Here is a 24,735-nt window from a genome sequence, read left to right on the forward strand (position 1 = left end):
TCGGAAGTGTTCCTCTAGTTAAATTTTTCAACCAACATGCCATGTTCCAGGCAACGGGATGGAACGTAGCTGGTAATGATGGTCTCCCAATGTCTGGTCTTCTATCTGGGGGCATTAGGACAATTTTGGGTTGAGGGCGTGTGTACCCAGAATAAAAGCGCAATCTCCTGTCCTCGTGGGTATATCTAAGCGCAACCACATGAGTCACATTAGGATGAAAAGCTGGAAGTCGCTGAGCTGTGCGGTTTCAAGAAGCATCCTCAGGAGGAGGACACACCGCATTCTCCCGCCCTCCCTCTGCCAGCTGACCTCGTGCCCTCTGCCCTCCACGGCTCTGAAAACAGAAGTCACACTCAGCCTTTTACAACATTAAAATAAACCCCACCTTCTTTTAAATACTGGGACTGAAAACCACTGTTCCAGCTGGGCAGTGACTCATACCTTCAACGCTAGCCCTCAGGAGGCAGAGACAGGCAGAGTTCTAAGTTCAAGGCCAGCCTGATCTACAGAGTGAGTTCCAAGATAGCCATGGCTACACAGAGAAACCCTGTGTCGAAAAAAACAACAAACCCAAAACAACAACAGCAACAACTCACTGCTGTTCCATTGGGAGAACTGAGTCCTAGTTGACAAGAAAAACATATTTTTTCATGGCTTATATTTTAGTGGGGAAACATCAGAAAAATATTAAATATTCTATGTACTGTACATGCCACCCAAAGGGACAGATGTAATGAGAGGGCACACTGATGTAGTCCCAGGGCACCCAAGAAGTCCCTTGGAAAGCGAGCTACACCTGAGCTGAGATGGACAGGAGGAAGAGGAGCCATTTGCAAGGCAAGACAGCTGGAGGAAGGGTCCGTGCTGGAAGCAGTGAGAGAGGAGGTCACAGTAGACAAGACAGGACAGGGCCTAGGGGATAAACCTGGAGAGGGCACAGTGTTCGTCCCACTCTTGGGATAATTGCTGCATTGCAAAGATAGATAAATGAAAACTGGTAACTGACCTGACTCATGGAAAAGTCCAAACGACTCTGACTGGGCCCTGGTTCTTCCCTTTTGAAGAAAATATTCAACAAATTTTTAAATTTTTATGTTTTTTTCTTTTAGATATTTTCTTCATTTACATTTCAAATGCTATCCCGAATGTTCCCTATACCCCCCCCCCGCCCCGCTCCCCTACCCACCCACTCCTGCTCCTTGGCCCTGGCCTTCCCCTGTACTGGGGCATATAAAGTTTGCAATAACAAGGGGCCTCTCTTCTCAATGATGGCCGACTAGGCCATCTTCTGCTACATATGCAGCTAGAGACACAAGCTCTAGTGGTACTGGTTAGTTCATATTGTTGTCCCCCCTATAGGGTTGCAGACCCCTTCAGCTCCATGGGTGCTTTCTCTAGCTCCTCCATTTTTTAATTTTTATGTTCTTTTTTTTTACAAGAGCCCACAGTTTGAACTTTTTAAAAGAGATTTTGAATTTTTAAAGAGATTGGATATTTCAAAGAGACTGAACTTTTATTCTTTGAATTTGTAAAGACTCTGGATTTTAGAGTTTTGTGTTTTTACTGTGAGATCCTGGGAGTGAGTGAGTGAGAAAAGAAAGGGTTAAAGGTGACATGCTCAGTGTACCACATTGTTAAGGAGGGACTGTCCAGGGTAGCTTTATACAAAGGGCCACAAGCTAAAGTCCTCTGAGAGGACTAAGAAAACGCCTCCAAAATCATGTAGGGCAGTTTCCCAGTCAGCAATTGATGAGTTAGCGCCCCCACTGTGGGTGGTGCCATCGCTGGACTGGTGGTCCCTCAATGGCCTCTGCATCAGCTCCTGACCTCCTGCAGGCTCCTGACCTCGCTGCTTCCGATGATGGCCGTGGTGTTTCATCACAGCAAGAATGAGTCTAAGAACCTGGTTTCTACACAGTCTATGAAGTCTGTGGTGTTTAGTTACAGAAAACAGACTAAGACACCAACCAGCCTTTATTTTATATATTGCTCAGGCTAATGTGGAATGGGTTTCTATCACTTGCAATGGAAAAGGTCCTAATTTTTTTTTTCTTCTTCGCCTTTTCTCTCCACTGTAGTCAGACACTGCTGTAAGCTTAGTCTGTCTCAGGAAAGGCACTGGTCTCAGCTGGACAGTAAAATGCCACTGCTGGTGTCAGCGCCATTGGATAAGCTCCACAGACTGGGAAAATAGTTGTCAGGATAGGCATCGCAGCTTTGAATCCTAGCACATCTGTGACTATATTTGAAATGCATTTTCCAAACTGTATCGTCCACAGGTGCGGCTCATCAGGGAGGAGACTGAGCAGGAGTCTCCTGTAACCACCCACATTTCCAAGTCCCATCCAAGCAAAAATCAATTTTCTGCTTTATTCCATACAACCATGTTTATATTAATTACTCTCTGTTCCCCTGGAATTTCAAGCTGTCAGCTTAATTTTTAATTGCACTCATTCCTTAAGTCCAGGAACCACTGGAATGAGCCAACTCTGTAGCATGCCACACTCCTGATCCTCGCACCCAGGGTGCTTTCTCCCAAGTGTGATCGAAACAGACAACACAGGTGTCACTTGTTCCTGCCCCGTCCACCTGGCTGGCCCTTCCCTTCCATATTCTACGTAAGACTGTCTGTCAGTTGTAGCAATACCAAAATGACTGGACATGGTCTTTACATCAAATAAAGAAAACATGGTCATTTGACATCATATTTGTTTCCACTAACAAGATATTATTTCTCTTCAGAAACTGTGGTTTGGAAAATCATAAGGCATTAGAAAAGAACCAACTGGCCAGGTCATGGCACCTCACAAAGCCAGTGAAAGCAATGTCACCCATAGTTCCTGTTTTTCCATATACACGATCTTGCCCAAATTAATCACAATTTATATTTATTATTTGCGTGTTGCATTTTTCCTTTTAGAAAAGGTTTATTTCTTTATTTAATGTGTGTGTGTGTGTGTGTGTGTGTGCTTGAGTGTGTGTGTACCACGTGTAGAAAGCCTAGGAGAGGGTGTCACATCTTTTGGAGCTAGAGTTGACAGATTGTTGAAAGTCGCTACATGGGTACTCAGAACCAGACTGTGGTCCTCTGGAAGGGCAGCCAGAACTCTTTTTTTTTTAATACTTTCTATTACATATTTTCCTCAATTACATTTCCAATGCTATCCCAAAAGTCCCCCATATCCTCCCCCCCACTTCCCTACCCACCCATTCCCACTTTTTGGCCCTGGCATTCCCCTGTACTGGGGCATATAAAGTTTGCGTGTCCAATGGGCCTCTCTTTCCAGTGATGGCCGACTAGGCCATCTTTTGATACACATGCAGCTAGAGACAAGAGCTCCGGGGTACTGGTTAGTTCATAATGTTGTTCCACCTATAGGGTTGCAGATCCCTTTAGCTCCTTGGGTACTTTCTCTAGCTCCTCCATTGGGAGCCCTGTGATCCATCCATTAGCTGACTGTGAGCATCCACTTCTGTGTTTGCTAGGCCCCGGCATAGTCTCACTAGAGACAGCTACATCTGGGTCCTTTCAACAAAATCTTGCTAGTGTATGCAATGGTGTCAGCGTTTGGAAGCTGATTATGGGGTGGATCCCTGGATATGGCAGTCTCTAGATGGTCCATCCTTTCGTCTCAGCTCCAAACTTTGTCTCTGTAACTCCTTCCATGGATGTTTTGTTCCCAATTCTAAGGAGGGCAGCCAGAACTCTTAACTGCCAAGCTATCATCTCTCCAGGCCTGTTCATTCATTCATTCATTCATTCATTCATTCATTCATCCATTCATTCAGAGACAGGGTCTTACTATGCAGCTCTCACTGGCCTAGCATGTATGATGTAGAACAGGTTGGCTTTGAGTTTATGGAGATCCGTCTGCCTCTGCCTACTGAACAGCTGCATTTTTAACTGTTCTATGAAGTCATCAAACTGAGAAGTGCCATTTTATAATGTTTTCAGTAATTACTTTAGTGACTAAAGATGGTCCTTTGGGTAGACATGTAAAATTCTTTAAAGATCATTGTCTTTCTTCTGGCAACTAGGTTATTGTCATTATCAACAATTCCTTGATGATGTATTTGTTCTTTGGTTTTGGTTTTCACTTTTGTTTAGTTGTAAGATGAGGTCTTATGGAGCTTAAGATGTCCTAGGACTTTTGATGCAGCCAGTGCTAGCTTGAAATCTTGATGCTCCTCCCTCCAACTCCCGGGAGCTGGGATTACAGGTATGAGCCATCACGAGCCATGGCTCCTTTGAAGATACACTTCTCTGACTGACTGTTTCTGTATATGAGAGGAGGAGTGTGTCAACGCAGAATCAGTGAAGTTGCTTTGGTTTGGTGCTGGGGATCAAACCTAAGGCCTTTCCCATGCAAAGCCACAGCCCTGCCATTGAGCTGACTCCTGTCTCTCCCCGGTTTCTGTGCTTGTTTGTGAGTAGGTGTGAGTGTGGGTGGGTGTGAGTGTCTGAGACTATGTACATGTATACACGCATTTTCTAGGCACACACACACACACTCCTGCAGGCACCAGGCACACTGTCCCGTTTCAGGCTGGAGTTTTTGATGTTGGTGGTGTTTGTGCTATTTGTACCCCTCCTTGCAGCTTGCAATGTAGATCAGAGTGACCTCAAACTCGCTACGTAGACAACAACCAGTGTCAACTCTTGATCTGCCTGCCTCAGATACACAGATAGGACACCAGTGCTCAGAGAGTAATGAATAAGTCTTGTATGAAGTTAATAAAACTGTAAATCATCGATAGCTGTGTAACCCCTTACGCTTGTAATTTGAGGTGAAAAATCATTTTCCAACCAAATTTCCAAATACTCCTCCTGAGAAGCCCCTACACTTTGGGAACAAAATATATACTGGCGGTTCCTCAGAAAATTGGACATAGTACTACCGGAGGATCCAGCAATACCTCTCCTGGGCATATATCCAGAAGAAGCCCCAACTGGTAAGAAGGACACATGCTCCACTATGTTCATAGCAGCCTTATTTATTCCTGATTTTGAATTTAAATTTGTGGGTTCATTTTATTTAAGAGTGAAAGCATTTGAACACTGTTACGCATTTCTGGAGCACGTGGTCTCTTGGGCTTTGTAAACCTTTCCCTAACAGTTCTAGAAGTTGACTGGAAATGCATGTGACAGAAAACAAAAGACTTATCAAGGAGGAATAGGTTAAGGTGCACAGCGCCTGCAATCGGGACAGCTAGTGTGGAACAGGGAAAGGAGGACGACACTGGGATACAATGTCAAGAAATAAAATGTGTCTAGCAACGTTAGAGAAACAGATTCAAACGCGCTGTACAATGTATTCATGAATTCACAATAGTAACAGAATAGATAAGATCACCATTATATATTTAAAAAATAAAATCATGCAAAATAATCTACTCTGCTTTCTCATAGTCACCAGTTTTCTTTACCAGTAGGCTGGGGATTATCATGCAAACCCAACTCCTCTGGGCTCCTCGCAGTCCACAGCCGGAGGAGGGGAACAGGTGCGTGTGCCCATTTTATAGCTAACTGTGTTCTAAAGAGGAGAAGATGACCCGGCCAGTATTCATCTCTACAGGACGCCCGAGATCCACAGGTCAGATTTCTGGTGACTGCAGGATTCACACACACAGCAAGGCGATAGTTTGTGCTGAGTCAGCGTCCACGGGGCCGTGTGGCACTGGGACCTCACCATAAACCCACAACACATTTCAGAGGAACTGGAGTTAAATGTGCTTGTCACTAGACACGGAGGTGCAGGCCTCTAATCCCAGCACTCAGGAGGCAGAAGCAGGTGGATCTCTGAGTTTGAGGTCAGCCTGGTCTACATAGCAAGATCCAGGCCAACCCCAAGACTACATAAAGAGAGCCTGTCTTTAAAAAAGGAATTAAGAGTAAAGTTTAGAAGGAAATTAAAGAACATCTAAAGCAAAACTTAAATTTAAATTTGGGGCTGACGAATTGGCTCAGAGGGTAAGAACACTGACTGCTCTTCCAAAAGGTCCTGAGTTCAAATCCCAGCAACCACATGATGACTCACAACCACCCGAAATGAGATCTGACGCCCTTTTCTGGTGCGTCTGAAGGTAGCTACAGTGTACTTATGTATAATAATAAATAAATCTTTGGACCGGGGCCAGCAGGGACTGTGCGAGCGAGCAGGGTTGACTGGAGCAAGCAGAGGTCCTAAAATTCAATTCCCAATAACCACATGAAGGCTCACAACCATCTGTACAGCTACAGTGTACTCACATATGTAAAATAAATAAATAAGTCTTTTTAAAAATAAAATAAATTTAAATTCGTAGTTTAAAAAAGAGGGAAAAATAGGGATTTCACTTCTCTATTTGACACATTTGAGCACTGTATGAGGAGCCGGGGGTGGGGGAGGCTAATACATTCTTTTCTTCCCTGGACTCCTGGAGGAGAATGTGATAACAAACCACCCAATTTGCTGACAACAAAATTTTGTTTCGACCTTTTGTATAAATAAAGCCAAAGAATAAAGGCAAAATCCTTGAAAAACTTTTAAAAATATGCATTTTTTTTGCTGTAGAGCTTCTACAAGCCAACAACCGCAAAAGAACATTAAAACCCACTCAATAATTAACCAGGCAAAGACCTGTGACCAGAGAGTACACGGAGGGCCCATAATAGAGGGATGGTGACTCTGGATGCAACAAGGGACTTACTCCACTGTCTGCAGCCTGCACATCTGCCCAAAGAAAGCTGTGGCGGCTTGGATGAGAATGGCCCCCCATAGGCTCTTATACTGAGTGCTTAGTCACCAGGAGAGTGGTGAGCCTTCGGAGGACTAGAAGGGTGTGGCCCACACCAGGCCCAGGGTCTGTGTCTCTGTGTCTCTGTGTCTTTCTTTCTCTCTCTCAGCTATGTAGCTCTTAGCTTCTGCTCCAGCACCGGCCTGCATGCTGACACGTTCCCCACCATGATGATAATCGACTGACCAACCCTCTGAAACTTCAAGCCAGCCTCCACTTAAACGCTTCCTTTTATAAGAGCCACACTGGTCATGGTGTCTCCTCACAGCACTAGAATGTTGACTAAGGCAAAAGACAGAATGAAAATCAGGCATGGCAGGGCACTTGGGAGGAGGAGACAGGAGGGTGGGGAGTTCAGGGGTCATCAGTTACATCAGAAGGTGGAGGCCTGCCTGCAGCTTCGTGAAAATGTGTCCCCAAACTAAACACAGACCTCTCTTCACTCACACCAGCACCCACCACTGCTGGTGGTTTGGTGTGTCAGCTTTTCTCCCTTGAGCAATGCACTAAGAACAAGATGTAAACCCACTTCAATGTGAGCACGCAGGTTTTACCACCATGGCCACCAAAAATGTAGCCGCACCTCATGAAGTAATAAAAATGGTGGAGTGCCCAGACGGCAGGGAGAACCTCTGGTGGATCCATGAGATCTGGCAGAGTTACACTGGCCTATGAATGATAAAGCCATAACAGACTAAACTGCTGACATTAGGAGCCATTCAAAAAAAGAATGATTTAAAATACCAAAGTATGGGGGCTGGAGAGACGGCTCAGTGGTTATAAGCAGGGACTGCTCTTCCAGAGGTCGTGAGTTCAATTCCCAGCACCCACATGGTGGCTCACAACCATCTGTAATGAGATCTGATGCCCCCTTCTGGTGTGTCTAAAGATAGCCACAGTGTACTCATATAACTAATAAATAAATAAAACTTTAAAAAATAAAATAAAATACCAGAATACTGAGAAATGTGTTTAGGAAAACTTCACGTTGTTTTTTTATTTGGTGTTTTGTTTTTCCTAAGGTCAAAGCTGGGTTTGGGAGGAGGGATTTGGGTTGGGGGTTCACACCTGTAATCCTGGAACTGGAAGGAGAGGTAGGGCGAGTTTATGCCAGATTGAGCCACAGAGCAAAACCCCATTTCAGAAATAAAATCAAGTTCCCAGACATCAAGATGTGGGCTGATGAGATGTCTTAAGGAGAATCATTTCCACAGAATCCTGAATGCCTGGTTTAAACCCTGGGACCCACAAGGGCAAGAATGAGAGCTCTCAAAGGTTGTCCTTTGGTCTCCACAAGTATCCATATTTACACACAAATAGAAAATGTTTTAAAAAAACTCACTATGCTACCATAAAATTTCAGAAAAACTGAAATTTATATTCATTTATCTTTACTCTTTTATGTTTTTACTAAGTTCTTGAATTTTAGGTTGTCTGGCTTTGCAGGTTTTTACATTGCTGTTGTGCCTGTCAACCTGAGTACAACCCACAGAGTCCAGAGAACCTACTCCCGCAAATGTGGCCTGACCTCTGACCTCTACACGGGTATGTACGTGTGCAAACACACGCATGCTAATGCAACACACACACACACACAAATCAATGTGAAAAAATTTTAATTTTTGAGAATGTGAATTTTTTTCCAAGACAGGGTTTCTCTATGCAGCCCTGGCTGTCCTGGAACTCACTCTGTAGACTAGGCTGGCTTCGAACTCAGAGATCTGCCTGCCTCTGCCTCCCAAGTGCTGGGATTAAAGACGTGCACCACCACTGCCCGACAAGAATGTGAATTTAATAAATAGTTTGGAAAAAATGGTAACAAAAACCTTCTAATAACACTGAACATATCCAATTTCATTGCCCGGGGCATGCTTTTGTTTCCTTTTTTTTTTTAAGAGCGTGTGATACACAGCCCAAAGAGGTGCGTGCAGAATTTCACTGACGCAACACTTAGCCAACCCATCTCATGACTAACACTCTGAAACAGCTTTACACGTGTCGTTTAGAGAACCTAAAACAGGCCTGCTTAACTCCAAGCTGTGGGGGCAGTGCTGCGGGTCAGTTGCCACTTCCTGATTTCCACTGTGGAAGTTGTCCACTGACTGCTTCTTGGGGTGAGCCGCAGTGTGGCTCTCGCCTCTCTCCCCACTGAGCACGGCAGTTTCCTAGAGGAATGTGTTCCCGGCAGAACTGAGTGACACTGAGTAACACGGCCATTCCCACAGCCTTTTGTTCTTCCTGGACTTAGGAGGTGCCTTGTTTTTCACTTGTGCAGATGCTGTAATATTCTCTCCCTCAGGGTGCCAGGTGCTCTCCAGTCCCCTTTCCTTACAAACAGGACCCCAGGAGGTCTCTACTTTTATTCTCAATATAAACTCGTTTCTTGCCCAACCAACCAGCTGTGGCTTGGTCCCCCTGGGGCATCTCATTGCTCTTTTGGATCCCATGCCTTCTTCTGGGATAGGTTTTGCTATACTTATCACTTGTGGCATCTTTAAAAAGGACATTTGGGAGGTCATTTTATGTGGGTTTTTGGGTTTTTTTTTTTTCCTCCATGTTTGAAAGTATTTTGTGGAGGTCAGAGGACAACCTAGGTATTGCTCCTCGCCTTCTGTGCTGGACAGTTTTATGCCAGCTTGACACAAGTTAAAGTCACTTGAGAGGGGGGAACATCAAACTAAGAAAATGCCTCCGTAAGCCTGGCGCTGATGGTCTAAGAGACAGGGGCCAAGCCTGGGCTACAGAATGAGTTCAGGACCGCCAGGGCTACACAGAGAAATCATGTCCAAAACAAAACAGAAGAGAACGGAAGAGAAAGGGAAGGGAAGGGGAGGGGAAGGGAGGGGAAGGGAGGGGAGAGGAGGGGAGAGGGGAGGGGAAGGGAGGGGGAGGGGAGGAGAGGAGAGGAGAGGGGAGGGGAGGGGAGGGGAGGGGAGGGGAGGGGAGAGGAGAGGAGAGGAGAGGAGAGGAGAAAAGCCTGCTGAGCAGAGCAGTGAGCAGCACCCTCCACAGGCTCTGCTCCTGCCTCCAGGTTCCTGCCCTGTGTGAGCTCCTGTTCTGACTTCCATTAATGAGAAGAACAGCAGTGTGGAAGGGTGAGCCACATTAACCCTTTCCTCCCCAAACTGCTCTGGTCATGGCGGTTTCGTCGCAGCAGCAGAAACTCTAAGACACTTTCTCTGTTGTTCACTGTCCCACATGCCAACCTAAGCGACTCACAGGCTTCTGTAGACTTTATCTGTAGTCTTTATCCTACATCTTGCCTTAGAAGCACCAGGATTAAAGATATTCACTACTGTGCCCAGCCTTACGTGGGTACCTGGGATTTGAACTCAAGTCCTCAGGCTTTCCTGGCAAGTGCTCTACCCACTGTGCCATCCTCTCAGTCTTACTGTGTTGGAAAATGTTTTTATTCCATTTTCACAGTTGGTTGCTGGTTGGGCTGGACATAGACTCCTAGGTTGAAAACTATCTTCCTCACCTCACGGCTGATAGTAATTCTATTACTAGGAGAATCTTCCTTTCCCGTTGGTGGAATTCCAATCTTAATTAAGTTTCCATGCTGTGCATCTCCATCTCCGGTGCCTGACAGAAACCCGGTGCGTGTGGCCGGGATATCCTGGCATCAGCCAATTCCACATCAATGCGTTATTCTTCCTGGGGTCAGTGTGTGGCTCTCTCCCCTCTGGATTTACAGAGGATAAACTCCATTAATCTTTATTTATTTTTTCTTTCTTCTTGTGGTTGGTGGGGTAGAAGGACACTGAGTGTTGATCCCAGGTCCTTCACAGGCTGGCGGAGTTCTCTCCCACCACTCACCTAGTTGTACATCTTGTCTCAGATCCTTTCTATGTAATCTGGGCCACTCTTGAACTCCTGGGTTCAAGCAGTTCTCTTGGGAGCCTCTGCCTCCCCAAGTGGCTGGGCCTATGCACATCTACCGAGGGCACCAGGCCCACCGTGTCTTGCCTAAGGCAACGGTTCAGTCATTCAGCGTCCTATATGGAGAGTGAGTTGGCTCCAGATCCAGCCCCTCTGCGCTTTCCATCCAGGGCGTAGCTTCTCTTGAACATTAAGGGACAGATGGACATGATAGCAACCAGTGGACCGTGGCCCCAGATCAGCTTCTACTACCTGAGGACCATAGTCATCCCTTAGGCAGGCCAGCTCGTGTTCTTAAGGTCATTATGGGGAGGGCGTGAATCTTAACTCTTCCTTTCAAGGCCATGTGATTTAGGCAATTCATTTCCATTCACTGGATTCCCAAGTAAAGACAGATAGATGGTACTACCTCACGTGATGAGGATAAACGGGGCCGTCTATGCCCAATATACAATACTGTGTCTACAGCCAGAAACCACTGCTCAGGTCGCTTACCAAGCTGCTCCCAGGCCTGAGTCCCTAACAGTTCTAAAAATATCATGTCAACTTATAGCAAAATTAAAGTGAATGATAGAAAGCCAGCCACACAAATGTTCTCAAAAAAGAAACTGGATTATAATGGTCTAAGTTATAAGAGTTAGTAAATGTATCTGGCTAAGTATATGAGTTCATACATTCCTCTCCAGACCACTCGGATTCAGTTCTTCTTACAAGCATTCTGTGCTAGCACACTCCCAACAGGCAGGCCATTGCCTTCCTCTGCGGGGATCAAAGGACTTTGCTCTAGGCAGCTTACAAGTTTAGGGGTCTAAACCAAGCCCACAGCTGCTCCAGGAATGTGTGTTCAGGACAGACATGAATCAGAGCCCCAAGCTAAGTCTTTGCCTGCGAACATTTTCCCTGAAAATAAAAGGACCCTATTCAGAAGGACAGGATGTTCCAAGTCAGCAAATTGATTTATTCAGAAGACAATAAGGTCACGGTGAGACAGATAAGGTGGTGTCTGAGAAGAGACTGGGGCAAGGACCTCCACGTAAGAAACAGTCCAGAATGCTGGCAAAAACGGTTAGTCAAGTGCCCCCTGCTAATTCATAGAACTTGGAGACATTGTGTCTCTGTGCCTCATTTTAGAAGATGTTAGGTCTCCAAAATGAACCCACCTTTAAGTTTAGGAGGGGATCCAGTGTGCTCTACCAAGATGGCGGCATACAACAAGACGTAGCCAAGGAATATTCCAGAAAGAGCATGCATGAAGCTAGAAAGCATTAGTTTAGTTCACAAGGGAGCGATAGAATGTTCTGGGCGGGGTGGGGAAGCCTCTGCAGCACAGCGGATGGATTATCCAGTGCCTTTGGGCATTACTGGAAGAATTTCTTGGGTTTGTTTTTGTTTTTTGGCTTGAGAAGCTGGGGTCCTTAACAAGCTAAGCAAAAAGCAGTCATTGATGTCAAGAAAATGAAAAGTTCCAGAAACATGACTTGACAGGGAGCAAAATCAAAATGTATCAAATGTTATATACATCAACATTAAAAACTGGTACCATTATTGAAGGTAGGAAAGGCATGTGTGTGGGGGGGGGGAATATTGGGGTGGGGGGGTGATGACAGCTACAGGTTTATATTCTGTACAGAGAGAATTTAGAGATCATGCCTAATGTTTAAAAAGAAGTTGTGTAAGAAATATAGCCAGGCAGTGTTGACACACACCTTTAATCCCAGCTCTAGAAAGGCAGAGGCAAGCGGATCTCTGTGAGTTCGAGGCCAGCCTGGTCAACAGAGTGAGTTCCAGGACAGCCAGGGCTATGTAAACAAGCCCTGTCTCAAACACTGCTCCCCTCCCCCACCACACACACAAAAGATGATGATATCAGAAGAAATTGCTTTGATCGTTAAAGATGAAGGAGGAAAATACAGGGAAGAGGCCTACGGTTCATTGGGATCTATGGCATTAGCTGATACATAACCACGGATGGGTATTATTTTTGGTCAGAATAAAAATATTTTAAGAAATCACATTTGATCATTTCCCCACCTGATGATATCACCTAAGGGCTTTGCATAAGGAATGGTTTTGTTTGTTTGTTTGTTTTTTTAGAAGATTAGCTTAGATAAATGAAAACTGTAATTTTGGCATTGTATCGTCCTTGTAGACTGGCTAAGGCGTGGCCCAGCTGTTTAAGACTGTTCTTGCCGGGCGTGGTGGTGCACGCCTTTAATCCCAGCACTCGAGAGGCAGAGGCAGGAGATTTCTGAGTTCCAGGCCAGCCTGGTCTACAAAGTGAGTTCCAGGATAGCCAGGGCTATACAGAGAAACCCTGTCTCGAAAAACCAAAAAAAAAAAAAAAAAAAAAAAAAGACTGCTCTTGTTCTTCAGAGGATATGAATTCCAGTCTCAGCGTTCAACCATCTGTAACCTAGTTCCAGGAATCTGACACTCTCTTCTGGCCTATATGAGCACTACAACACGCATGCTCGCACACACACACTAAAAAATACATAAAAATAAAATCTTGTTTTAAAAATATGTTAATTAATAAATGCACTCCCTCCTATCATTTTTGTATAAAAAAAAGCAAGTCAATTTTATTGACAATTTCAAACACTATAGTGCATTGTTATTAATTAAAGTCATTATTTTGCACAGTAAATCTCTTTTTTCCTTTCTTCCTTCCTTCCTTTCTTTTTTCCTTTCTTTCTTTCTCTTGTATTGATGACTGAACCTAGGCCCTTTCATATGCCAGGCAAGTGCTATACCATTGAGCTAAATCCACAGTCCCATACAGTAAATCACACACACACACACAATTATTTATATGTATGTATGTATGTATGTATGTATGTATGTATTATGTATTATGTATTATGTATTATGTATGTATATGTATATATGTATGTATGTATATGTATATGTATATGTATATGTGTGTGTGTATTCCCACACACACACACAGTAAAATTCCCAGTGTATCTATGGTATGCATGGTTAGTTTGAACTGGAAATGTCTGTCACAACCTCGTGCTTTGGATGCCCAGTCCCCATGCCCGGCTGAGACACTGCAAGTTGGAATCATGGCAGAGGTGAACGGGGCCCTGTGGTTTGGGGCTTTGGGGCCTGACGCCTAGAAGCCATGTGTGGGAACTTGGAGCTGCAGGTCCCAGAAGTACATCTGTGCGCAGAGCATGATGGGCCATTCTGAAGACGGCTGGAAAGACCAGGACCTGGAGAATGCGCATGTCAGAGAAACGCGCGGGCGGTCGACGGATGTCAGAGAAACGGGATCCCCTGAGAACCAGACCTTTGCACTACGTTTGGCAAAACAAAAAATTAATTCATTTTTAAAAAATTGTTTGTGTCCTTCCCATCTCCTGAAAATGGAAGTGAGCCCGGATTAAAAAGAAATGGGCTGATTAACTTGGAAGAGGAAATTTCCAAACCACACATCCAGGCTATAGCTAACGTGTATAACTTGTATCGACTGCCGTAGTCATCCACGCACAGCACAGCTCACTACTAGGGGAGGGAAATGATTCTATATCAGGAGCAAGCATCAAGTCATTAGCATTAACTCTACATTTTACTTACAGGAGTGAAATAATTTGGTGGGAATCTTTGAACTGAAGAGCGAAATACGAAGCTCCTTTATGAAAAAAGAAAAAAGAAAGAAAGAGAAAAATGGTTTTCTAATTCTGTTTTTTTTTTCCTTTTTGAAATGAAAATCTTTGTTAATGTGTTGCTCATTTCTCATTAAATACTTTAAAGCACTAATCTGAACATAAAGTGCATGGTGAAGTTTAAAAGCCACAGGTATTGGCACCTAGGCGCATATGTAAATATAAGGGCTTGTGTGAGATCCAGAGGGGGCTCAAGAGATTTATAGTTACCTGGCTGGGCTCTTGGGAACCGGTGCTGGAAGTACCTCGTACTGTCCCGGGCAAAGATGGAGTGACTGCACAGGAGGGACAGACAGGTGAATATAGGTCATTAGTGCACCATATTACCTTCATTCATATATATAGCTTGTTTGCTTGTGACACAGTCTCACTATGTCACTGCCCTGGGACTTGATATATAGAGCAGGTTGGCCTTATCTCACAACAGTCTACTTGCCCCCACACAGCGCTGGAATTAAAGACATGCATTTCTATGCCTGGCCCTACTTATATAAGTTTAAAACCTTGTTTACAGGATTTTTTTGGTTCACAATAAAACTGAGGTGGGTGCCTGGTAATGACCCTGCCCTTTCAGTTGTGTGGGAGTTGCCATTAGCAAATTCCTCACCAGAGCAATATTCTTTTTTAAGTGGCCAAATTATATTACACATTGTTATCACCTAAGGTTTATAATGACATTAGGGTTCACTCTTGGTGGTGTACATTCTGTGGCTTGGACAAATGTACAACAGCACACACACACACAAATCACACACACACACTATAGATGATACAGAGAATTTTCCCTGCCCTAAAATCCCCCTGGGCTCTGCCTGTTCACCTCTCCTTTCCGTCTAATTCTTGGCAGACACTGATCTTACTGCCTCCATTTTGCTCCGCCCCCCTCCCTCCCATGTCACATTGAGACAGAATATGTGGCCCTAACTTGTGTCAAGGTTTGTCTCTAGGATGCAAACCGTCTTCAGAGGGGTAAGTGAGCACAAACGGGAGCTGCTGCCCCCTCTTCTGCTCTTCCTCACAACACTTGGCATCAGCAATTTATTGGATCTTCACCAAGATAGGACCTTCCTGAGGTAACAGTGGTGACTACTTCTACCATCTTTTGTGAGCCAGACAGAGACAGACTCAAAACAACGCACTGGCCTAGACAGTCCTGACAAGGACAAGATCGGCAGCCTGGTGGAAAGAGTAGCAAGCTGTGTGAGAGACCCCCGGGTCCCGTACAACAGCCAGGTACTGCACCAGCCACATTCTGTGCCAGCCTGCCTTCTTGACGACAGAGGTTTGTTCCTTGTATCCCCAAGAACCGATTGGAGAGCCCTATGCGCGTATCAAACGTGCATGAGCACAGGACCCTGTAAAGCCTCATTTGCATGGTATCCTTGCCTCTTCCTGGTTTCAGCTTTGATTAAGCAAGAGAACCCAAGGCTGAGAGAATACTGCCAAGAGCCTGCAAACTAAGTTTGAACTTTACAGACTAGGGGATGTTGCTCAGGTGGCAGGGTGCTCGCCTAGCCCTGCACAAATCTGAGGAGGTTACACGTGCCTGTAATTCTACCACTCAGGATAACAGTTTAATGGTTGGTCCTATCTACAGAGCAGATATGAGGCCAGTGTGGGTCATACAAGACTGTCTTAAAATAGTAAATAGCAAAATAGAAACTGGTGACATAGAGAGCCAGCAAGATTGATGATAGTCTGGTTAGAATCCTGCAGTCTGCGGTCGTCCCAGATCAGCTTCTCATACTGAACATAGATTTAGGTTTCTTGTGATTCTCTCTGAGGTTTGAGAACTTGTTTCATTTTAGAGCTGAATGACATCCCACTGTCTCCGTGCGCTACGCTCAGTTGTCCACTGAGGAGCAGCCTGATGCCTCTAAGTCTTGATAAGCAAAGCTTCTAAGCTTCTATAAATGTCAGTGTGTGCGCGAGCGCGTGTGCGTGTGCGCGCACATGCTGACATGTGATTTCAAATCTTATGGGAAAATTCAAAGGCATGAAATCACACAGTTAGAGGATGTAAAACATCTGGAAATCTGTTTTCTCACGTGGCTGTCCCATTCTGGGTTCCTTCCCAGTATGGACCGGTGTCTGGTGTCTGTGTTCTCTGGTTTTGGTCATTCTGATAGGTGTGGCAGGTGTGTGGTGGGATCACACAGTAGGGTTAGCATTTTGGTTGGCATTTACCTGACAGCATACAATGGGCAACCACCTTGTTTTTCACCTGTGCATCTGCTTTAACACCTGCACAATTATTTGGCCCATTTTTTATTTGAATAGTCTCCACTTACATTTTCTTAATTGTGTGCGTGTGTGTATGTGTGTGATTCTCAGGAAGCTGTTGCCATCATGTGAATGTGGAGGCCAGAGGGCAACTTCCAGGAGTCATGGTGGCAAGTGCCTCTACCCACTTGGCCGCCTTACTACCTCACCTGTCACCTTGTCAGCCGTAAGTGGCTTTCTTACCACTCACTTTTTCTTTTTTCTTTTTTGGTTTTTCAAGATTACCACTCTCTTTTATGCACTGTGTTTATTTTTACTTTTTAGTATGTCTGTGCCTCATGTACAAGTCCAGCAGCTGTGGAGATGAGAGAAAGGCACTGGATCCTCTGGAACTGGAGTTACAGGCAGTTGTGAGTCACCACGTGGGTGGGGAGAGTTGAACCTGGGTCCTCTGGAAGAGTAGCCAGTGCTCTTAGTGCTGAGCCATCTCTCCAGTCTCTGCTGATGGTGAGGGTTTTTTGTTGCTTTGTTCTGTTTTTCATCATGGGGTTGAACTTTGAAAAAAACACCTTTTCTTTTTCTAGTTTTCCATTTTCTTCTCCCCTCTAAGTCCTGAGCATCTATCTCACACTCGTCTCTTGTCTCTCCTCTGTAATAGAGAACTTCTGGTTTTGTTCTTTGGGTACTGGTTGCCCTAAAATTTGCAAAATACATTCGCAAATGACACTCTACGGTCTTACAGACACTGTAAGTAAGTGTCGTGGAATAGCAAAGCAATCCTGTCAGGTGGAATGCCTGAAGCAGGAGGATCTGGAAATCCAAGCCAGCCTTCACAATGTAGCATGGTGTGGTGGCGCACACACACCTTTAGTCCCAGGACTCAGGAGGCAGAGGCAGGCAGATTTCTGTGAGTTTGAGGCCAGCCTGCTCTTCCCTTCTGTATCTGAGTTGTTATTGTTCCCTGCACCTACAGATGAGCACACAGATTCGGTTTTATGTGTACCATATAGGTGCATGACCATACATTGTTACCATTATTTTATGGGGAGAACTTGTATGTAAGATCATTTAAGAAAAAAAAAATAAATTAGAAGTAGGAGTCAGGTACAACAGCACATACTTGTAATCCCGGCACTCAGGAGCAAATGCATAAGGGTCCTGAGTTCAAGGTTAGCCTGGGCTCCACACAGAAAGACTCTACTCCAATAATCAAACAACTGGTCAATAGACAAAACCTAAGCCAACAGTACAGTTAAAACTTCAATGTTGAGTTATTCCTTCTTCAAAGGCTCTTTATTTCTTAATGGAGGGAGACTCAAGCTTTTAAAAATATGATTGTGTGTATCGAACATGCATGTACAAATGTGTGCAAGTGTGTGTGTGTGTGTGAGTGTGTGTGTGTGTAGTTCAGAGATCAACATCAGATGTCTTCCTCAGAAACCTCATTTTTTTGACACAGTTTCTCTCACTGAATCTAGAGTTCAATGATTGACTTGGCAGGCTGGCCACTGAACTGCAAGGACCCCCTTGTGTCTGCCTCCTGGAGCTGGGTTGCAGATGTGAGATTCCTTCCCTTACCTGACTTTATCCTAAGCAGGGTGACTGGGGGTGCAAAGCACGTCTACTAGTGATAATTTCCTCAATTCTTGTTGTTCCTCAATTCTTTTCGTTTCTCCATCCCTTTCGGAAGGCAGTTTCCTAAGGTGCAGGATTCTAGCTTGGTGGCTCTGTTCTCTTTGTCACAGTCTCTTGCTGGCCAAGCATTTGCAGAGGAGCAGTTGGAGGATTTAGCTTGGTCCTTAGCAGATGTTTTTATCATCTCTGGCTTCTTCCAGTTTTTGCTGGGTACCTGAAACTAATCTGAAAACATCATCTTTCTTTTCTGCAGATAGTTCATCCTTTCTTTTCACTTGCCCTCGGGCTCATTTGTACACTCTGTAGGACTCGGATACTCGGGAACTTTCCAACCTTTGAGTTTTTTACTTCTTAGCTTTGGAGGATGTTGCTGAAATGTCCTCAGATTCAGAGAGTCTTCCTGTCCACTGTAGCAGTAAATCCAAGACAGGCATGTGTGTGTGTGTGTGTGTGTGTGTGTGTGTGTGTGTGTGAGAATGTATGTGAGAGAGATCTAGGTAGTGTGTGTGTGTGTGTGTGTATGTGCATGCATGTGTGTATGGCATGTGTGTATGTGTGTGTGAGTGCATGTGTTTAGGTATGTGTGTGTGTGAATGTATGTGAGAGAGATCTAGGTAGTGTGTGTGTGTGTGTGTGTGTGTGTGTGTGTGTGTATGTGCATGCATGTGTGTATGGCATGTGTGTATGTGTGTGTGAGTGCATGTGTTTAGGTGTGTGTGTGTATGTGTGAATGTATGTGAGAGAGATCTAGGTAGTGCGTGTGTGTATGTGCATGCATGTGTGTATGTGTGTGTGAGTGCATGTGTTTAGGTGTGTGAGTGTGTGTGTCTGTGTGTGTGTGTGCAGGAGTAACTCGTGCACACACCTCGGCACATGTGAAGGGGTCAGAGGACAACTTTCAAGAGTCAGCTATCTTTTCAGCCCTGGAATGCAAGAATCCAATCTAGGCTGCCAAGTCTTGAGCTCCTGGGATGACCGCACCCTCCCCTTCTAACCAGGTACCTCCGTGTTCCAGCAGGGATGCCCCCTGGGCAACATCACCAAATTCATTTCCTTTCCCATTTCCAAGCTAACGAGCAACACAAACTCGAATCCAGGCAGAAGCTCCAGGCTGTTTTCAACTTCATTTGTTTAACTGTGATTTTCACGGACATAGTCCCAAGCTAGGAAGTACACGAGAGAGGCTCTAAGCTGGAGAGTAAGCACGCTGAGGATACAAACAAGCATTAGCTGGATTTTTTTGTTTTGTTTTGTTTTGTTTTTTCGAGACAGGGTTTCTCTGTGTGGCCCTGGCTGTCCTGGAACTCACTCTGTAGATCAGGCTGGCCTCGAACTCAGAAATCAGGCTGCCTCTGCCTCCCGAGTGCTGGGATTAAAGACGTGCACCACCACTGCCCGGGTCGATTTTTTAAAATTATTATTATTGAGAAAGAACACAACTCACAACTCACACACTGAAAAAAACTCAAGCACTTCAGGAAGATGAAGGATGACTCTCTTTGCCCCCCTCTAGGCCTACTCCCCAACCGTGAGCCACCATTAATGACTATACTAAGGGAAAGAGAGGCGATCAGACCGCACAGAAGTGCACATTCATCGTCACTCGTGCAAGTGGATTAGGCTGTAAAATTCATTTACATTAACTTCCTTCATTTAATAATAACCTAAGGTACTCTGACATCAACGCCTCATTGTTTTGAATGGGGTGCTTCACGTATGCTGTCTCATGGATGCAGGAGGATCTAGTATTTATATCAATCCTCTAATTAAAGAAATGCAAACAACACTACCATGTGAGATGAGGCTGCAGATGCTACTAATGTGAGCTCGCTCCCTAAACAACCTAACTTGGCATTACCATAGTTAAAGCTCCATATAGTTCAGATATGTCTAGGTTGCCGAGTTGCCTTACAAACCCCCTTGCCACCTGCTCTTCACATCAGAAATGGCAATACCGTCTTGTTCTTGTCTCCTTCGCACACACAGTTTTTGGTTATCAGGTGAAATTGTCTTATTGTCCTTTGTGATGAGTCGCAGTCGAGTGTCACTTTGTCTTTCTGTCAGTGGTGTATCTTGTCACGAGCTTCTCACTCCTGTCCCCTGCCCAGGACAGAATGTGTGTTTCGATTGCATGGTAAGAGAGCAAGGCTCATTCTCACCCTTGAAGGCAGGTGTACAAGACAGAGTAGCCAACGTTTTCTGGAAGCTATGCATCTTTACAGCAGTGGGTCTGCCTTCTTTTGGGTGACAGACAGTGCTCAGGGCTCAGTCCACTAACTTCTGTCTTGTCATTGTCTGGAAATTGTGACCCAGATAACTTACTGGAGGTGGCTGTTCTGAATTCCCGCTATCACATTTATATTTATGCAAGTCCCCCATTTCTGTTTGAAGTGATAGGGACCATTTACAATGGTGACATTCCTCCTCTGCAGGGAGTGCCACAGCACAAAACTGTCCTGCCATGGGACAGACGGACAGACAAGCAGCAGGAATCGGTTGAATGTGAAGGATATGTCTGCTCATCAGATACATCTACAACTTTGAAAAACGATGTATAGAGAGCTCAAACTATATGGAGAAGGTTCTGGAAAGCCCTGGTTCCTGCTAGTGACAGGTTAGGTTACTCAAATGAATCCTCTGAGTACAGGCAGCTAAGAAGGGAGGGCAAATGCTAAAACAAATTTGAGCATTTAAACATGTGCAGACATAAGTAACAAGGCAGCAAGGATAAGACTCCTACTTGAGACAATGAGAACCAGGGAGATTAAAGGGCCGGATTTAGCCTGGTAATGTTTGCTGGGAACAGACCAAACCAGGCATGGGAGTACACCTGAGTCTGAGGGAACTTCAGAGCCCTAGAAGTATGCAGAGGCCAAAGCCTGGGCCAGCCAATGAGGGGATACGGTGGCCTAGAGGTCCCCACCCATAGGTATTTGAGACCCCCAAAAAGATAGCTCCTGAGAGTCAGCCCTCCCACCTCCCCCACTGGCAAGGGACTGCAGAGGGTTGCCTTCATATCAAGCAGGATCAGAAAGGGGAAAGCCCCTGCTGGGGGGAGGGAAGGTAACCATGGGCTGGTTATTTGCATAGATTCCGTGGGTCTGCTTTACAGGAGCGAGCCACTGCACAGAGAAAGGTGCATTCCCAGCAGTGCGAGCCCAGCAGCTCCCCTGAAGCTGAGAAGGAGAAAGAAAACCTTCTCTGGAAGTGAGACACTCAACCCGGGCCTTGGGGAATTCACAAAAATACACTTGAAGAGCGAGGAGCAACGTATAACAGTCACTGATGATCACACGCAAGTGCCACGAATCCACATGCTGACATATCGAAGGGCTCCGTCAAAGGGCCCTGAGAATCGGAAAAGCGATGTGGTGGAACTGCGAAATACAGAGCAACACGGGCGTGGACAGGGCCAGCAGTGCCGCTTCTACAGACCCATAATGAGTTCCCTAAGGAAGAGATGGAGCAAGCAGTTCCACTCCCAACATGCCTGTTAGCTGTGAGAAAAAGTGGTTGGAGGCCACGCACCTCCTCCCTCACTGGGGATATTTGGCAATGTTTAGTGACAGTTTTCGTTATTAAAACCTGGTGGGAAGGTTACCAGGGACATCTCCTGTGTAGAGGCCAGTGACAACGTGCAAAATGGCTCTCCAGTCCCAAGACTTGACCTACCTAACATGTCAGGATTTGTCTGAGATTTAGAGGCTTAACATTCACCGTTCAGTGCAAGGGACCAGAGTGGCAGCGGGACTCAAGGGAGACATCGAGGCAGGAGACATGGACTCTGGGAATCTCCACTCTGGGTGTCTGCCACCTGGAGACGGGCTGAGCTCACCGTGCAGTGGGGCAGGGTGGATGGGGAGGAGTATGTGTGTCCCGGCACTCCAAGGTGCCTGAAAAGGCCGAGGAGACGACCAAGACTGAGGACTGGAAAGTGGCGTCAGAGAGAGAAGGGTGGAGGAGACAGGACAGGCTGGAGGGTGAGGGCGCAAACCAACTGTGAGGCCTGCTGTGTGCTCACTAGTGGTGAAGCACTAGGCCCACTGTGTGCTCCCTGGCGGTGAGGGACTTAAAATGAGATCGTCCCCCTCCACCATGATCACAGCTACCAGAAAGGCAGTGAGGTTTAACCAAGGTGTGGCTTTGCCAAAACAAGCAAGAGATGTCGATGACCATGGGGAACGGGCACCATGACTAACTATGAAGCAGGGGCAATGTAAACTGCATTACGGTGGGAGGGTCCGAGGGTTCCGGTGGGATGGGGGAGGGTCACTAGAGCGGGGCGGGGGAAGAGGAGTCACTTACCTAAGACCATGGAGGGTTGAAATTATGAGTCTTGAAAAAAAAAAATCTAAGGAGTGGCTGAGATAGAGGAGCAGTGAAGAAGCCAAGAAGCCAGGCTGTTGGCAAATCATCGCTAGAGCGCCGAAATCGCTGTGGGGATGGCAGGAAGAAAGTCAAATTCTCTAAGGAGTCAGGAGGGGAACCGTGGGCCAGTGGCTAACTGCAACTTGGGGGAAAGCAGGCCAGGTCGGGAGAGAGATATCCCACTTTTATGTCTCAAAATACCGAAAACACAAACCAAAAGCCACTGGTATGGAAAACTGAGAACGTCATACAATTTTACTAAATGGCATTGATTGCCCCAATTCAAATTACTCCGTTGAGGCTGGCTGTTGAAACATCAGGAGTTTGAACTGCACAGGCACGCAGACAGCACCCCTTCTGTCTCTTCCGTCTTCCTCCTGACCGTGTTCTCGGAATCCTTCACAAAGTTTCCTCACTGGACTCCTCGGCTTCTGGAACTTGGTCCTTTGTGGGGCATGAGGAAGAGGAGCCGGAGACGCGTCTTTGCAGAAGGCTTCCCTCCAGGGGAGGCTAAACAGTGAGCCGTTTAATTAAGGTTTTCAGTTGTGCCTGATACAACCTTCTGTGTTGTGTTTGCGCCGTGAGCCTCTGGCCGGCCCCGGGGATGGGTAAGGAGCAGGAGAGAACGCAGACAGGAGAGAAAGCCAAGGCGGTCAGGAAGATCTCACCTGCAGCTTGGTTACCTGATACCAAGCCAGAAAAAGCCAAGTCTAACCCAGGGTATGTATTTGTCCACTGAAGCAAATAGGGTAAGACTGTCTAACGAGCCTTTACCAGTCTGTTACGCTCACAGCACAGACCTGTGAAGCATTAGCAAGCCGCCATGACGCCATGTACGCGTGCATATCCATCCAGCTGAGAGTTTTATGTTCACTTAGCAATCACTCCCTTGTTTATGGTTTTGGAAGGCAGGGGTTTTTGCGTTTGTTAGCTTGGTTGTTTTGAGATAGGATCTCTCCATGTAGTCTTGGCTATACTAGAACTCACTATATAGACTAGGCTGGCCTCAAATTCACAAAGATCTGCCTTCTTTTGTCCCCCACCCTAACCCCAAGCGTTGGGATTAAAGGAGTGTGCCACTGTTCTCGGCTGAAGACAGGGTGCTATGCAGCCCAAACTAGCTTGAAACTTGAGATGGTTGTGCCTCACTCAGCCTCAGTGTGGAATTGTAGGCACGTGTGACTGTGCCCAGCGACACCCCCACCCCCTGTTCTCACCCAGCTGCCATGCATCGTGAGGACTGATGGTGTTACTTATTTTCATTTGGGGACTATTAAGACAAAGAAAGGAGAAAGACACACACAGACACACAATTATAAATAAGACTAACTAGGTGCTTTTCAGCCAGCCTACACGGAGCTCTCCCGTGGTGCTCCCTACTGGTGCTCCCTACCAGACTCCTCATCTCAGCAGTTGACATGAAGGCCGATCAGCAAGTCAGCCCTCCCTAGAGGAATCACAGGATCAACCACTTCGAGAGGCCAGAGCGTGGGCCAAAGCCGGAGCCAAGGGTCCCCAGGGGAGGAATCCTGCCAGGACTTGACTCCGCGCATTCTCTTTAGGGTCAGTTAGGACTTCACAGAAGAGGGGTGTGGGGCGGAGGAGAGATGGCTGAGAGGTTTAGAGCACTGACTGCTCTTCCAGAGGTCCTGAGTTCAAATCCCAGCAACCACATGGTGGTTCAAAACCATCTGTAATGGGATCAGAGACTCTCTTCTGGTGTGTCTGAAGACAGCAATGGTGCACTCACATAAAGTAAATGAATGGATCTTAAAAAAAGAAAAAAAAAGGCTTCACAGGAAATATCTTACTGGACACATTTGCAAGCTACACGGCCCTTGTTCCATTTCTAGGTTTATTTGTTTCTATGTTATGTGTAGGGCCGTGTGTGTGTGTGTGTGTGTGTGTGTGTGTGTATGTGTGTGTATGTGTGTGTGTATGTGTGTGTGTATGTGTGTGTGTATGTGTGTGTGTGTATGTGTGCGTGTGCATGTGCGTGTGTGTGTGTGTGTGTGTGTGTGTGTGTGTGTGTGTATGTGTGTAAATGTAAATACAGATCTATGCTTAAAGAGAATAGAGGCATTTGATCCCCTGGAGCTGTATGTGTAGGGCCATGTGTGTGTGCGTGTGTGTGCGTGTGTGCGTGTGTGTGCGTGTGTAAATGTAAATACAGATCTAT

The 24,735-nt window shown here is 45.8% G+C and overlaps 1 protein-coding gene across 9 annotated transcripts in view; it reads right to left on the reverse strand.

The window, feature by feature from the left end:
- The window catches only part of Stpg4 (sperm tail PG rich repeat containing 4), a 38,512-nt gene that overhangs the window by 7,418 nt on the left and 6,359 nt on the right, over positions 1-24,735 (reverse strand). For 5 of the 9 annotated variants that reach the window (XR_001782126.2, XR_385380.4, NM_029298.1 and 2 more), the window contains exons 4-5: positions 14,541-14,605; positions 14,242-14,296 (exon numbers count right to left, since the gene is read on the reverse strand). The exons of 1 other annotated variant lie outside the window; for it this stretch is intronic. Coding sequence is in view for 6 of the 8 variants with exons in the window: in NM_029298.1 (NP_083574.1) it covers positions 14,242-14,296; positions 14,541-14,605 (120 nt within the window). In the remaining 2 variants the exon portion in view is untranslated. Of the gene's footprint in view, positions 1-647; positions 1,056-13,620; positions 13,962-14,241; positions 14,297-14,540; positions 14,606-24,735 lie in introns of those variants that run through there. 3 more of the 9 variants (XM_011246699.2, XM_006525070.2, XM_011246698.2) reach the window with 3 other exon arrangements.

Source organism: Mus musculus, chromosome 17 (assembly GCF_000001635.26).
Source record: "Mus musculus strain C57BL/6J chromosome 17, GRCm38.p6 C57BL/6J".
NCBI lineage: Eukaryota > Metazoa > Chordata > Mammalia > Rodentia > Muridae > Mus > Mus musculus.